This window comes from Diceros bicornis, chromosome 5 (genome assembly GCF_020826845.1).
Source record: "Diceros bicornis minor isolate mBicDic1 chromosome 5, mDicBic1.mat.cur, whole genome shotgun sequence".
NCBI lineage: Eukaryota > Metazoa > Chordata > Mammalia > Perissodactyla > Rhinocerotidae > Diceros > Diceros bicornis.
Genome location: NC_080744.1, coordinates 86,426,146 through 86,442,338, shown reverse-complemented (window position 1 = coordinate 86,442,338; position 16,193 = coordinate 86,426,146). Strand labels below are relative to the sequence as shown.

The window sequence follows — 16,193 nt, the reverse complement described above, 5'->3', positions numbered from 1 at the left end:
TCACAAAAAAGAAAAAAAAAGAAGGTTTTAAAAATTGTTTATCTAGTATTTAACTTTTTTTAAAGGCAGGTGGTATTGCTAGAAAAAGAATCATACTGTATTTTTTTTTGTAAAAAGTAATTCCAAGCATTTTTCCATAACTTTTATCTTCACAATGCTAATTGATATAATTAGCTTTCTTTTCATATTTATGTCACTTTTGTGCAATAACAACAAAATGAGGCTAGCTAACACTTACTGAATAATTACTATGTCCCAGATATTGTTTTTAAAGGTTTTATATGTATTAACTCATTTAATCCCCTCAGCATCTTTATAAAGTAGATACAATTATTATTCCCATTTTACAGATGGGAAACCTAAAGAACAGAGAAGTTGGGTAAATTACTGATGCTAATAAAAGAGGGAAGGAACAAGAACTATTTTTAAATTGTAAGCTATTAGATTAATAAATAATTATTCTTATGCTAGAGTGAAAAAAAACGTTGTTTTTCTTGCTACCTAGCTATGGATTTGTATTAAGAATCTGTCACTCACTATGTCTCTGCTTTAGAAAAAAAAAAAAAAAAAGGGCACAAAATGGGATATTTGTTTTTACTTATTTATTTTAGTTTTAATTTATTTATTTTATGTTCTTGTTTTTATTTTTATTATAAGTGTATTATAGATCCATTATAAAAGTAATCAAACAGAAAGCCTCCTTTTATTCTCTGTAGCTCCCCCTTTCCTTCCTGTCCCCACATCATATGGAACCACCGTTAACGGTTTGGAGTACGTCCTTCGGAGGTTTTTTCAATAGAAAAACCTATATGTGTGCTGTTTGTACCTGTGTAAGTTTAGTAATAATTATATATACATACACACACCTATTAATTCCTGCAGTTTAGTTTTTCACTGTGTCTAGCTTTGAGCCTCTGTGTTGAGGGCAGAGGTATTTGTGTGGGTGTCCTTGTAATATTCTCATTGTTTTCTGAAGCTGTATTATGTTGCAGAGCGTTTCCACTTAGATTTTCCCCTTTATTTAGATATTTATTTTATTTATTGTCCTATTAATGATACTGAGACTATTTCCTTTTTTACTTACTACAAACCATCCTGCAGCAGACATTCATGCCCCATCCCTGTGTCCTTGCGTAAGGATCTCTGTGGGTTAAATTTCTTGCCGTGGCATGCCTGGGGCAATTGTTGAGCCGGTATAACATTTCCAGAAATGTTGTGAAGTTGCCCACTAAACAGTTCTACCATGGAAGAGAGAAGTCAGGAATGGGCCTACCTATATGTAGAAATTGAGAATAACAAAGAAAACAGTATGATAAAAGAGTGGTGAAAATACTGGTTATTCAAATTTATGATGTCAAGTCATTGGGCTGGGGGAAGTCTTTTATAAGCACTACCAAATCTAGAAATTGACAAGGAAAAACATTGATAAATTGGGTCATGTAAAATATATAATTTTTCTATTTAAAAAAATTATAAACTAGATTAAAAAAAAGAAAGCAACAAACTGGAAAAATGTTTGTAACAAATATGACAAAGGACTGATTTCTTTAGTATCCAAGAAAATATTTTATTGGAGGGAAAAGTCAAGGAAAACAGCTCAAGGGAAAATAGACAAATAGTAACTTTGCATTTTTTTGAGTTTTTATAATGTGCCGGAAACAGAGCTAACCATTTTAAATGCAAATTCTTATTTAATTGTAGCAAAACTCTATGCTATAGGTATTATTATTATTCCCATTTTATAGAGAGGAAATTATTGCTCAGATTGATTAAATCACTGTCTTGTAGTTACTCAGCTTATTAGAGATAGAGCCTGAACTCAAACCCATGCCAGTTTGCTTATAAATCGGTTTTCTTGAGCACTTTTCTTATTTCCTTCCCCTGGCAAGGAAATAAGCTGGAAATCACCAAGAAACAAATAGAAATGACCAGCAAGCATATTAAAATGTGTTCAAATTTGCTTATAATTTAAAGAAGTGAGAAATTAAATATACACACATACACATATAATATTGTAAATAATAATATATACTATATATTATATATAATGTATATAATAATATATACTATATATTATATATAATGTATATAATACATAATATTGTATCTCTCCATAAGCAAAGATTAAAATTATTAATTACAGTCTTTAACAAGAGGGTGTGGTATAACTGGATTTCTCTTATACTGTTGATAGAATTGTGACTATTTACACAAATTAGACAATCTCTCTCAGCCTCAATTTGCTCATCTGTAAAATGGGGATAATCCTTACCTGGAAGAATTATTGTGAGCATTACAGTCTAGATATATGGAAAATATTAGCACAATGGCACATATTAAGTGCCCAATAACTACTATATAGCCAGCCCTGGTGGTCTAGTGGTTAAGATTCAGGGCTCTCACTGGAGGCTCAGGTTCGTTTCCTGGTGAGGGAACCATACCATCTTTCTGTTGGTTGTCATACTGTGGTGGCTGTGTGTTGCTGTGATGCTGAAAGCTATGCCACCAGTATTTCAAATACCAGCAGGGTCACCCATGGTGGACAGGTTTCAGTGGACCTTCCAGACTAAGACTAGGAAGAAGGACCTGGCCACCCACTTCCAAAAAAAATTGGCCATGAAAACCCTATGACTAGTGGAGGAGCATTGTCTGATATAGCGCTGGAAGGTGAGAGGATGGCACAGAAAGACCAGGCAGGGTTCTGCTCTGCTGTACCCAGGGTCGCTAGAAGTCAGAATTGACTCTAGGGCACTAAAACAAACTGCTATATGCTACTGTCCCAAGAGCCCCCAGCATCCTCTCCCCCAAAAAAGACAACCAAATCTTTTATCTTTTTGTATTCCTAGCACAAGGCAAAGGGTCAATAGACAAATATATAAGTGAAGATGAAAGTCAGGAAGTCAAAATTCTCTAGGTACTCATAGGCTCTCATCAGAGCATTGGATTTGCAAATCATTTTCTAGGACTGTGCAAGAATTTCGACAGTGTATTCAGTTCCACAGCCCATATTCTATATCTTCGTTTCCACACGAGTCAAAGCAGGCAATAGATACAATGAAAGGATCCAGGGACCTTGTGAAAATAATATGTAGTAACATCACGTACATTATCTATGGGTTGGTGGTGTCATGGTTTATAGTCAAATGCTCCCAGCCTATTTCAGGGCTCTGTTAGCCTCCTGGGGTAAATAAGTCTGGAAATTCTAAAGACAAGTTATTAGAAAACACAAAAGCCCTGAAGCACTGTAACAATATCCTCCCTTTCCTAAATGTTTACTGGCAACCATGTATCAATCGAGAGAGAAATACTGACTTTGAAATGACCTAACTAACCTTTAGTTTTGAAGATCTCCATGCACAGAGCCATCGTGACAATATTGCAGTTTTTAATCACTTTTGAGAGCCTAGTCTTCTCTTATGAACTATTGGTTCCAGAAAGGCGAAGTCACCAAGATTCTGACAAGTGGAATGGCATTCAGTCTTGTGACTTTCTCCTCAAGAATGTTTTTCCAGTGCCCGATCAGTTTGGCATGCTTTTATCTGCAGATTTTTAAAGAAACTTTTCCAACAGACCTTTTCCATTTGTCTAACTAAGAAATAAACATGGCAAAATGAATACATAGCTGTTCTCGAGCATCAGAGAAAATGACATTTGTGTGGTTTGTCTACAGCACATTTAACTGGACGGTCCCGTTCCTTTCCTTCCTGGCCTGTTTGATACTGGCAGCAGCTACGATCACTTTGTATTTCTTTCCACTTCGATACATCATTTTAATCTGGGGTAAGTTTGGCACTATCCTTTTGCTAACAGGCAATTCCAGGTAAGAACCAATTACTCATTTTTAAAGTGCGACTATAAACTTTAAATGTGCTCTTGTTGGCAATTAAACATGAGATGAAGGAAAGCATTTTGGGAACAAAAACTTCTAGGACCTCCCTGAAAAGACCAGTTGCATGAACAATCAACATAGATATTTATAGGCCTCTTGCATAGTTGCAATCAAATAAAAATGTGATTGTGCATGCAATTTCCCTTTGGGCTTTCATAGCCATAAATACTCTTGAATAATGTATTGCTGTGGCCCAGTAACTTTCAGGAAACATTGTTATTTAAACAGTGAGCAAACACCTGCATCTTGCCCTTTATATTATGTAAAAGTAGATCTGGCCGCTGCCAGGTTGCTCCTGACACTTCAGCTCTCCTGGAGGAGAAAAATAATCTAACCCAATACTTAAATCCAGCAGCATTGGAGGGGAAGGGGAGGGGCACTCGGTGACTACCTAACCAGTGTCTGAAAGGAGAGGAAGTTGCTATTTACTGGGGGAAATGGTGTGCCTATGTAAAGTTTAGCTGTTTTAAAAAAGTAGAAACAAAAATGACCAACTCGAAATAAATTCCATGACTTGATTTACTACTCAAGCTAGCAACTGGAAAAAATACAAGCAGCCTTGTGAATATTTGTGTCTGTTGCTGGGTGGGCTCTGGGTTGATATAAGGAAAGTTCATTGCAGTAAATTAATTGTTGGAGAAGCAGTCAACCCTTCTCCATAAGAGTCTGTCAGTCCTGGTTTCCATTACTTGGCTCCCGTGACTACTGCTGAGTTCTCAACCGTAGTCACTGGTAGGGATCTTCAGATGTTAAGATGTTCAGAGAAGTTGCAAATGTAAGGGACTGTGTTGAGATGCATACATCTTTAAGCAAGAGCTGAAAGCCTGCAAATGCCAGATAAAAGCTTCAACCTTTCTAAAAAAACTAAATGTAGACCTTTTCAAAGAGAATCCACAAAGGTAGAATCCTGCTGCCAAGAAAAGCCAAACCTAGACATTCATAAATGGGAAAAGGCATGGGGAGAATAGAATAACTCATAAAATTTCAGAGGTAGAATGATTTTGAGAGAACATAATCCATTCATTTTCTATTTTGTCCAGGATGCAAAAATCCTGTATACAGAGGTCTCTCTTCTTTGTAGCAAGCCCAAGAAAAGAAAAAGTTATTCTGACTCCCTCTTCAGGGATCTGTTTTAATCCTTGATGACCCTCACTCTTGGGGAAAGTCTTCTTATATTCATGCTCAGTTTTGTTTGTTTCTCTGCTTTGTTTTGCAACAATTCTAGCACAGAATTTTTTTCCATATTTGACCTTTAGGAGAGCATGGGGCTCTTCAGGGGCCCATTGATTAAGAAGAAATATTTTGTATAAGTATTTCCCTGAATACCTTATATACTGAATGTTATCTGTATAGACTGAATAATTTTATTCTCTCTTGTTTTTCCTAAGTATTAGTTTCCAAATCCATTTACTGATCACATTTAAAACACAGATCTTAAAACTGTTGTCTGACCCTAACCTGAACATGCTTCAAAATTGCAATCATTTGTGTGTTGTTCATTTTTAAGTTTATGTAAGTTGATGGCATGGTCAGCTTGTTAAATACTATTGCCCCATGATTTCTTCACCATTCTGGTGCATGCTTGATTTGCTTTTCTGCATCTTTCCCTCCATAAAGAAGACTAAACTGTATTTCCTCCTTTGATTGTCAATTTTGGGATTCAAAGTTTTTTTTCTATTTACCCCAAATACCTTTGACTTCTCATCTTAGCCTCCAAGATCTTGGCAGCTTTCCAACACCAACTTTTTGCATCTACTTAATGAGACATTGCTCTATTTGTTGTTCAGCTTATGGATGAAATTATTCAAGAGCATGGAGTTTATTACGCGCTCCTGGGCTGACAGTAAGCCTTTGAGCTTATCCTGTGAACCCTGCCATGCCATCATGAAATATATTCTGCAATTCTATTAAGACATTCTTTTCCAAGATAAGTTAGTTACTAGCCAGCACAGAACCAGGACACGCCTCAGCACATCTCTTTTATGATTGTATCCTTGGCAGAGACTTTCTCATGTAGAAGAAGATAACTTTACATGTCTTAAACTTCTAGTGTTCCTTTTAACTTGATTAAGGATCAGAAGACTATTTCTTATTCTAAGTTACTTATTCATTTTCATTGAGTCCTAAAAGTGGTGAATAAGCCCCTAAATTTTTTGGTTCAATGTTTTTAACCCTTTGGAACAAAATTATTTAACTATATCTCTTATATTTCCACATTCTATACACTCAATATTTTATATAAATGTTTATTAAATATCAGAATTATTTAACGTAAGTCTATGAAAACAGATTAATTTCATAATGGCCGTGGGGAATATTCCTTGACTCACCCACTTCATTGCAAGGTTTGAAGGATGTGACGCTTTCTTTCCTCTTAACCCTATAATTCCTGACACAGCTACATAGAGGTAATAGATCTTTAATGAGTACTTGACAAATGCTTTCTGAGTGGGTGAGTCTTCAAGCTTAATACCTGTGATCTACATAGATGGCATTTTTTTGAGCCCACCACCTCTCTTGTGTGGGAGTATTAATTTTTGAAAACTGAGTGAAAAGTGGTTTAAGAGGAGTATCTAGAATTTTCTTTAAGAAAGTGTGTCTACTGAATTTTGGTTTCTTAGTTGATGTACGTATTTCTAGACAGCAAGGCATATCTTAGGACTAGATCCCATGTGGGTTTTCTGTCCCTTTTGAGAGGTTTCCCATATTCCTTCCATTCTGTTCTTTGTCATGGCTGCTTAATTGTAGTTTTTCAGTTCTGATCTGAGCCACTTCTGTTTTTCTAAGGTAGATATGAACTCCCCATGCTAGATTTTGAGCTTCTTGAAAGAAGGCATTACAACTTATTTAACCTTGTGTCTCCATTTGGTAGCACAATATCTCTTCTTACATGGAAGATGCTCAGTGTTTGATAGATGAGCAAGCAAGGACCCTCTGCCCCACCTCACCCACCTCCACCAATGCATTGCAGGCAGGGCTACATGCCAGTCACTCAAATAAGTATCTGAAAAAGAGAGTTATAATTCTGTTTCAAGTGGTGTTTCTCCGGTGGCCATATATGGAAAGCAACCATGCAATTGTTCCTCTCTCTGACTTTCTCCAAGTGGTTTTTTAAACTTGAGAGCTCCTTTCAATCCACTGATCTATTCAATCTCTGATCTGAGACCATGAAATCAGTGTCTCTCCTAAATGTTATCTCTTGGTATTTGAATCCCATTTAATTTTTTTTTCTTTTGCTACAAAAATAAATAAAAATTCACAGCAGACATTCCCTCTATCTGTATTGCTTAAGTTAAAAAATCTAAAAGTATGTCTAGCATGCTACTGGATAAGCCACAACTTCCAAATTTGGGTGTGTGATCACATGCCTAATAGTATATAGACTCTTCCATCACTGCTGCCTTTGTTTTCCTGGCTTACTGACATCTGCAGTAATGATGGGAGCCCCCTTCATTGTTGAGGAATTTCAGATTGCAGAATCCTCTTGGCTGTGTTGTCCAGTGTGATTCTCCCATCAACCTCGGAAACTATATAGGACAAGTCTTTATTATTCAGATTTTCATATAAGAAATTTGAGGCTTAGGAAGGTTAAGTGATTTGTCTGAAACCACACAGCTAATACATGGTGAAGCCAGAACTGGGGCCATAAACCTTGTTCCTTACCCCTCGGCCCCTTAAAGATGACCAAGGATTACACGATCCCCTCTTGACACATGATTTCACACAGTAGATAATACAGTGGAATTACTGACATTTGAGCCTGTGACCCTTTAAAGAAGAATAAGGTGTGCCTCTGAAGTGTGGAATCTGAGTGCCTTATAATTTTTATTCTAACGAAGTTTTTCTAATATAGACAGTCTCTATTCATTGTGGACTACTTCTGCCCTTATTGGTGCATTTGAGCTACTGTGCAGGTTTATAATCTTCTCAGTGACTAAGAATGCAGTGTTTTGATCAGCTGTGATATTATCCCTGCCTTGCTGTTCATTGTAAAGACTCCAGATGCGCACACTATATATAATTAACAATAGAAGATATATCTTTTCTCAATATGTCTTTGTCTCCCTTCGTCATTTTGCCTCATCTGTTTTCTTTTGCCAAAAATCCCATGCTACAATTAAATGTCTTTAGAATAATACAGTGAGAGTATTTTAGTTTAAAGGAACGCTGGGGGAAATTTTAGCTGGAAACATGAAGCTTGCTGTGGGGGTAGAGGGAAAAAAGACATAGTGCAGCTTTGACTGGAGAGAAAGGGGATCACTTGCAAGAAGTCTTCCTCAGCCCAACCAGCACGCTGCCATTGACTTGTGAACAATGGCTGGCTCCCGTTTGCAAAGCAAATGTAAATCTGACCCTCTCTAAAGAAAAGACTGGAGGATGGTATTGTGTCAGGTATAATGCCATGCAGGATATCTCATCCTTAGATGAAAGCAAAATAATATTTAATGAAAGAAGAAAAACATCAAACCTTTTATGTGTTGGGGACCGTTGAACGGTTAAATGTTACCTTGACTTCGGAGTGGGAGCCAGTCAAGGTACACCTAAGGTGAGAATTCACTGGGCATCGTTGGGATTGACAAGGCGTTCAGATATGATCCTTGTTAAACAAGCATTCTGTGGCAAAACTTCAGAAGGCCACCTAGTCTTTCTGCTTCTAATACTCAGCATGATAAAGGGTTGACATTTGGTGAAAACACCACAGTTTATGAGCTCTGGATCCAGGCACCGCAGCTCCAAGGGGCAGAGGAGGAGACAAAAGGTGGTTGAGAGGAGCTCCCCTCTGAAGAGGAACCATGTGCAGAACTTGTCCTGGACACGCCCGTGAGCACAAGGCACAGCCACCAAAGAAGGATTCTCTACAGCATATTGACATGTTACATGTTGAACCCCCTTCTAATTATCACTGCCCCTGTCCTAAATTAGCACAGACTCCATTGCTTAGACAAACCCATGCACTAGTGTTGCGGTCCATAAATTAAGTTAGCAACCATAGTATGATAATTTTCCAATAATAACTTTTCACAGTTTCCTGCAGCATCAGAGTACAATCAACATGTCAAGTTCTGTTCTGCAGTGAGAGAAGAGAAACCTGTGAAAATGAGTTGGAAGGGGGGAGATAGATTTCTGCAGTTTCTTTTTAACAACAAAAAAACAACTCCCGCCCTCCACCTCCCACTGCTACATTTGGTCCAGGGGCCCCAAGCAGAGACTTGTTTGGGCTAACGAAGGCCTTTTCCCATCTGGGACATGTGTTTCCCAAGCAGAGGAGGCTGTTAATCAGCATAGTCCAAAAAAACCAATGAGCTCCACAGTTTTAGTGTGTGTTTCTGCCACCCTGCTGCTGGGATTGTAATGGGATTTTCACAGCTGAAGCAGGCAGAGCCTGTCTCCGACAATCCCCTCTTCCTTCCTTCAAGAAAAGGCATTTGTGAATGATTCCACATGACAGCAACATGTGCCTGACTTGAGGTCTAGCAATTGTTTTCACACTAATTTTTACTTGTGAATGCACCGCTCCACCTAGTCAGGTGAGTTTTTAAAGATAGATAGACAGACAGATAGACAGACAGACAAAGAGATCTCTCGGTGTTTCTATTTTTCAGGCATAAATAAATTTACTAAGAAGCTTCGAAATCCCTATGCCATCGACAATAATGAGCTACTAGACTTCCTCTCCAGGGTACCGTCTGATGTTCAAAAGGTATGTAATGAACAGTCACCACCAACAGGGGCCCCGACACAGAAGTCTGGCTAGCCCCAGAGCCAGAGGAGCACAAGGCTCTGCTTGTGTGAGTAATTGAGATAACGAATCAGAAAATCCTTAAAGAGGTCTGGCTTGCAGGGAGGTGGCAAGAAAACCTTTGTCCAAAGCATGAGATGATTGGGGAGAATTATCCTGAAAAAGAGCTGCTTAAGAATGATCTGGAACTCATAATGCGTGGCTATAGTCCTGTGTTTTTTGTCCTTTTTTGATTGCTTGCCACTCCAAAGAGGATAAGATGGGCTCAGTGAGTGGGAGAGTGGGAGGTCCAAAGCTGGGGGAGGCTTGCTTCTTTTCCTCCTCTTCCGGATGGCAGGCATTTTATGGGAAGGAGGGGACAAGAGGATTATTCCTTTTATTCTTGTTTGCTCCGATTATCTCCTAGGCCTCCCTTCTGCCCCTTTCCCTATAAAGACTTAGGGATACTGAGGGCAAAGCCCCACTTACTCTCATACACATAGAGGCAAAGACCGCATGAAATAATTTGAGATCAATCAGAAGTATTATTCACAGGTAATGGTCAATTAGTCCAGCAGCGTTCTGTTTCTGTGGATACATAGAGATTAACCAAGGCAACAATACCAGAAAGTCCTGTAGGTAGCCCAGTCTGGGACCCTGCGGATCAGGCTGCTGTACATCCAGAGAAAAGAGGGCAGGCAACGATTTCTCTAATGGAGAATAGAGATCATAGAATAGGTAGATGGAGAAACCATGGCATGAAATATCATCACAATGATCAAAGACACAATCCTTTATTATCTGAGAGAATCACAAATCAAATCTTGATTTTCATCTTTGGGCCACTGTAATACAGTTGGTTCCCCAGCAGCTCTGGGTGGATTGCAGAGACGTAGTGCTGAAAGGCCCTCGAGTTTCTTTCCCCTTCATTCCAAGTTCTAGACATTAAAGTAGACTACAAGATGCTATTTTCCTTTAACCTTCATTTTATGATATGATTATCTATTAGAATGCATTCTATAAATATGAAGTTATTCATTAACATTTGCATACATGATTATAAAATAGTAACCTGGCCCTGTTGGTTTTGCATTGAAGATTGACAAGTATGTCATCCCCTGCTCCCCTAGGGGACTTGCACAAAACACTCTAAGGAAAGCATACTTTTTTTCACATACCTGCTTTTGACCAAGTATAGCTCAACTTATGTGATGGGGCATGATGTCCTTGGGGAGTTGGGCACAAATGCTCACAATAGTGAGCACATGTGGTCTGTAATACAATACTTTAAATAAAGCCACTCCAACATCAGCCTATCAAAGTCCACACACCAAAGCAATACGATTGCAACGTACCATCACTTGCGTGGCAATGTGAGTTCATGCCTGCGTTCCTAAAGAATGGAAATTTCCATCAAGCCCCCCACGGATTATCTGTGCACAGTTCAGACACCAGCCCTCAGTGCCGTCGTCCAGTTGGAGTTGGCATGAATACAGAGGGCCACAACAAAAGAGCTTTCGAAGAAGATATACAGTATGCTAGTAAGATCCTCCATGAATCGCCAAGAGCACTTTCTAATAATACAACAGACAGTTTGCCACTGGGGACCCCCCGAGTGCTCATATTTATCACAGATGTTTTAGCCATTACACTGTAAATGAAATTCATTTTTAAGAGAAATCTATATAAGTCTGGGGCCAGTATCAATTTCAACATTTTTCCCTCTCTGGCAAAATAAATGTATATAATTTGCAGAGACTTTTTTCCCCAAGATTTTAGATATTTTTAAGTGACTAATTCTTAGTAAGTTGCTGTATCATATACTAAGATAAACATTCCCAAGAGGCAGTTATTAAGCTCACTTATGGTGGAAAACAGGCACGCACAAAACTAAAATCATCTAGCAGTGCCCAGAGCAGGTAGAAACCCATGCATCTCATTAGAAAAATCTGCTTTTAATATTTTGGTTTCAAGAAATGATGCATGACTTCTCAAATCCTTCCTGCAATTAATCCCTCCATGTTCCTGTGTTTAGAAAATGATTCATTACCTTTGAACCTTTCCTCCCTTGCCTTGGTTCGTCCTTGGGGAGCCATTAACACACACTGTGGGGAGCTAGGGTTACCTAACCGCCAGCGTCACGTCTGTTTGTTTTCACAGGTGCAGTACGCGGAATTGAAACTCTGCAGCAGCCAAAGCCCCCTTCGGAAGAAGCGCAGCGCGCTCTAGGACACACAACGACTTGCGACACCAGCACCGGATCCTGTGTTTGGTTGATTAGACCAATACTGTCGCTCTTTCACTGGTACCCGTGGTGTCATTCCGAAACGCGTCTGTGTGCAGCCCTCTCACATTTGCCTCCCTTCTTCACGCGCCAAGATGCACACACGCGCGTGCGCACATCCGCATGCATGGGCGCCCTAGTGGCGTACCGGTTCAGCCCAGCAGAAGGAAACAGCCCAGAGACTATGAAAGACTTCCATCCCTTCTCAAATAGGAGACAAAGCAGGGCTGCTGTGGGTCTGAACACCCTCCTTGAGAAGGGCCAGGAGACCACTTGGATTCGAGAGTGACTTTGAACTTGTTTTCACACCTCCAACAGATTCTCATTAAGATTCAGTGCTTTCCACACTCCTTTCAGATTTTTGTTCGTGCGAGTCAGTTTTTCCTCTGAGTTAACAAGCCTTTGATAGCCATCATCTACCCAAATAATGTATATTATAAATAGATTTTTTAAATAGCTACCAAGTTTAGCCCAGATTGAGAATCTTTCAGCTGTGATTACTGGAGACCTATATGTAAAATTTCAGTAAACGCCTCGCTGCTGGATCCAGTCTACATCACGGTCCGCTGCTGGTAATGGATGCCCCAGGAAGGTCCAAAGGGATCCCTCATCCGAAAAGTCAAGTTTTCATGAAAGTTTTTGGTTGCCTTAAAACGCCGTTTCTTCTGACTTCACTTTTTGCTTATTTCCAGAATAAAATGTCAATATTACAGCTTCAGGAAGGAGGAGAAGGGATGGATGAATGAACTTGGAGAGTATGTAGAAAGATAAAGAAGAGGAGCAAAGGATGAGTAAATGTGACTGCTTACCTGATTGTCGCAATCAGTTCATTTGCCTGCCTTTGTGAGCAGAAGGTAAAAGTATTTTAGCAGTCCAAATTGATCTTTTGTTCCTCTCCTGAGCAAAATAAGCTACACATAATAAAAATATATCTCAGAACCCTATTCCTAGGAAAGGACCACCTCAGAGTCTTCCTTTGAGAGTATCTGATTCCTGTGGACCGCACCATTTCACAGTAACCCCCCGAGAATAAAAATTCTAATTTGGTGCATATATAAAATGTATGCAAGCATCTTTCTGTCCAAAGGATATTTAAGTTGTAAAGACTGTATTTTGTTGACACATACTTTGTATGTGCAGTTTTATATATAATATATATATATGTATTGTAAAGAAAAGTTGAGGTAAAAAGACCTGATTTAATAGCGGGTTTTACTATGTTTTTTTTTTTCCTCTCTAGGTTGTAATTTAATAATCTTCAAACAAAATGTTTATGAAAAATGCCAAAGATTCTAAACCTTATCATCCCGTGTCTGTTTTTCTTCATATTATATCTTCCTGGGTTGCTTTCTGGCTGAGCCAGATTTCTGCATGATTTGATTTACTTCAAGTTAATGAAGCTGGCTGGAAAAGAGCCTTGCAGAAATTATAAAAGCTCCAGTAAATCTCTTAGTTGTACATACAATAGATACCCAAGAACCTCTTTTGTTAAACCAGTTACTCAATCTTCTGTGTAAACAATGCGTCATTGTCTCACTCCCAACTATCATCTAGTTTATCATAGTCTGTCATTTTGTAACGACCTAAGTCAGACATTTTTAAACAGACATGTGAGATCTGATCAGTCATTTGAATGAAAACTTTCAGCAGCAAAATAACCCCTTATGTATTTAAAAGTGGAACCAATACTTTCTTGTTGTTCTTTTGCTATAGAATTTCAAAATGAAATAATCTGCCCAACAAGAAGGCATCATTAGTTAGACTTATTCCCTCTGTAGCCTGACTGAAATTCTCAGTGTGAAGTTTAGGACACGAGCAGCAGCTGGGATGCAGGAGCAGGACCAGACCAACCTTTAATAAACTATATATGGAAAACAATTGTTAATTGATTAAGTAGACATCGGACGTTAAAAATGAATGTTGTAAGTGAAATGTGAAGATTTATACAAGTACTCAGAAACTTGTTTCAATATTCCAGAATGCTTCAGATAAAATATATGCATTATGGATTCACGTGTGATAATTAAAGATAATTTAGTAGGAATGTTGAAGTTTTGCCAAGCTCTCCTGGTTCTCTTCTGAAATCTCACATGCCCAATTCCAGCCCTGCCTGGATGTCTCACAGGCATCTATACTTCAACAGGTCAGATACTCAGCATTATCTCTCCCTCCGTGTGTTCAGGATTCCTAGCCCCATAGTCTCCTTCTAGCTTCCTTATTTCCCTTATTGGCACTGGTATCTTCCCTGGGCATCCCCTTTTTTGTTCCTCATGCTTTTTTCCCTGTCTCCCAACCCATAAAATCTGGTAGTTCCAGCATTGCCGTGTTGTCTTGTCCGTTTCTATCTTATCCATTTTGGATTGCCACCACCCAAGTTGAGGCCTCTGTAACCTATCACAAGTCATGGCAATGGTGCAAATTACATTATGCCAGGTTAGTACTCATTCGGACTATTCTTTTCACTTGGAACACTTTCTCCCCAGTTTCTGTCTAAATAAATTCTACGCTTTAAAAGTTTCAAAAGTCTCCTGCCCCACGTGGGCTTTCTTAGTTCCTTGGCAGGATGAAATCCCACCCTTCTCTTTTTCACCCCCACATCTAATGTATCTTTCTGGCATCTGCCATAGCTCATAGTTACCAGAGGCCTTGACTCCCAGTGTCCTCCACTGGATAGCACATCCTATCTGGCACCTAATAGACGCTCTGTAAATACACGTTTAACTGACTGAGTCATAGATGTCTTTTCTTTCTCTGCCCTTTCATGTGTGACTCTCGGAACAGAGGGCTGAGCTGGATAGATTAGTGTGGTCTACCCTAGGAAATAGTTTCTTGCATTAAATGCAAAGCTTATATTGTGTGGTATTATTTATAAGTTCTGGCCATGTTAATTATAAACTTTAAAATTAAATAATGTCTTATACTTGGAGAAGTTCTTACCTACACATCAAAGGAAAATATAATATTTGTGGGTGGTAAAACAATTTTTGATTCTTGTCGTTTATCATTTAATAAACATATATTGAACACTGATGATCTAGCTGAACAAAACAGACTACATTCTCTTGATAGAGCCAGACATTAAACAGATAGTTTTGAGCAGTGGCATGACATTCTCAGATTCAAGTTTTAAAAAGAGCATTCTGGCTGCTGTGGGTAGACTAGCAGCTATGAATGTTCAGAGAAGAGCCAATTGTAGTACTCCTGACAAATTGATGGTAGGCTGGACTTTCAAATAGTGGCACTGGAAAAAGAAAATAATAGAATGAAATTCACAGATATTTAGGGAATAAAGTGAGCAAGACTTAACAGTTGCTTAACTCGTAGGATGAGGGAGAGAGTAGAGTCAAGGATGCCTCTCGGTCTTCTCATCTCCAGGTCTAGGAAGATGGTGTTGCCTTTTGCTGAGGGAGAGAATTACAGGATCAACCATGGGAAGAACTGCATGAGCCAAGTTTTAGATGATATTGAATTGGAGGTGCCTGAGAAGCCTCTAAATGAGAATGTCAAAGAGTAACTGAATATATGGATATGGAGCGTAGAGAAGAAATACACCATACTTGTGAGAGAGACATTTAAGGGCCAACTGATTGCAGCTGCATGTTTCAAGAGATTGAACTCAAAGTCATATAGATAAGGATGAGTCAGCTAATATTGTAAATAGAGATAGAATTAGGAGAAAGTAGTAAACATGAACTCGCATAGAATTTGATGATAGAGTGTGTTTCAAGAAAGCAGGTGTGGTCAATAGTGCTAAATGCTGAGATCACATAAGTTAAGGACAAGGATAATGAACTTTAATGACATGGCAATTTTGGGGGACCTTGGCAGCGAGTCATTTCAGTGGAGTGGTAGGAATAGAAACCAGATTTGGCTTGAGAAATGAGTGAATGTAGGAAAATGGAGACTCTGCATGGACGTATCTCGTGAAAAGTTCCACTGGAAGGAGAAGGCAGAGAGAGAGCAGTGACTAGGAATGAAAGAAGGTGTACAGGATGAGTTTAGAAAGGAATAAAAATAGATGTGTCATGAACTCAGTGTACACCTATCAGCTACAAGAAATTCTTCATGAATATGAGATGAAGTTATCTATATTCGTTATATAAAACTATGCTCTGTCAAAACCCACCTCACTTTTATGTCGTATTAATCTAACTTATGGCAATGGAATGCTTGAAAAATTGAAATAGAATATTCTCTGAAAATATTATGAGTAGTCAATTGATAATTGAATGAAAATTGAAGGGTGACTTCTGAAGAATGGCTTAAAGCTTGTTACCTCTTTATATAGGTGTCTTTGTATA

General features: G+C 38.7%; 1 protein-coding gene across 5 annotated transcripts in view; it reads left to right on the top strand.

The window, feature by feature from the left end:
- Positions 1-14,675, top strand: part of MCTP2 (multiple C2 and transmembrane domain containing 2) — a 240,164-nt gene extending 225,489 nt beyond the window's left edge. For all 5 annotated transcript variants that reach the window (XM_058542374.1, XM_058542370.1, XM_058542373.1 and 2 more), the window contains 3 exons: positions 3,671-3,780; positions 9,493-9,590; positions 11,769-14,675. In XM_058542374.1, the coding sequence (XP_058398357.1) occupies positions 3,671-3,780; positions 9,493-9,590; positions 11,769-11,837 (277 nt within the window). In that variant the 3' untranslated portion in view covers positions 11,838-14,675. The remainder of the gene's footprint in view (positions 1-3,670; positions 3,781-9,492; positions 9,591-11,768) is intronic.
- The last annotated feature ends 1,518 nt before the right edge of the window (positions 14,676-16,193 follow it).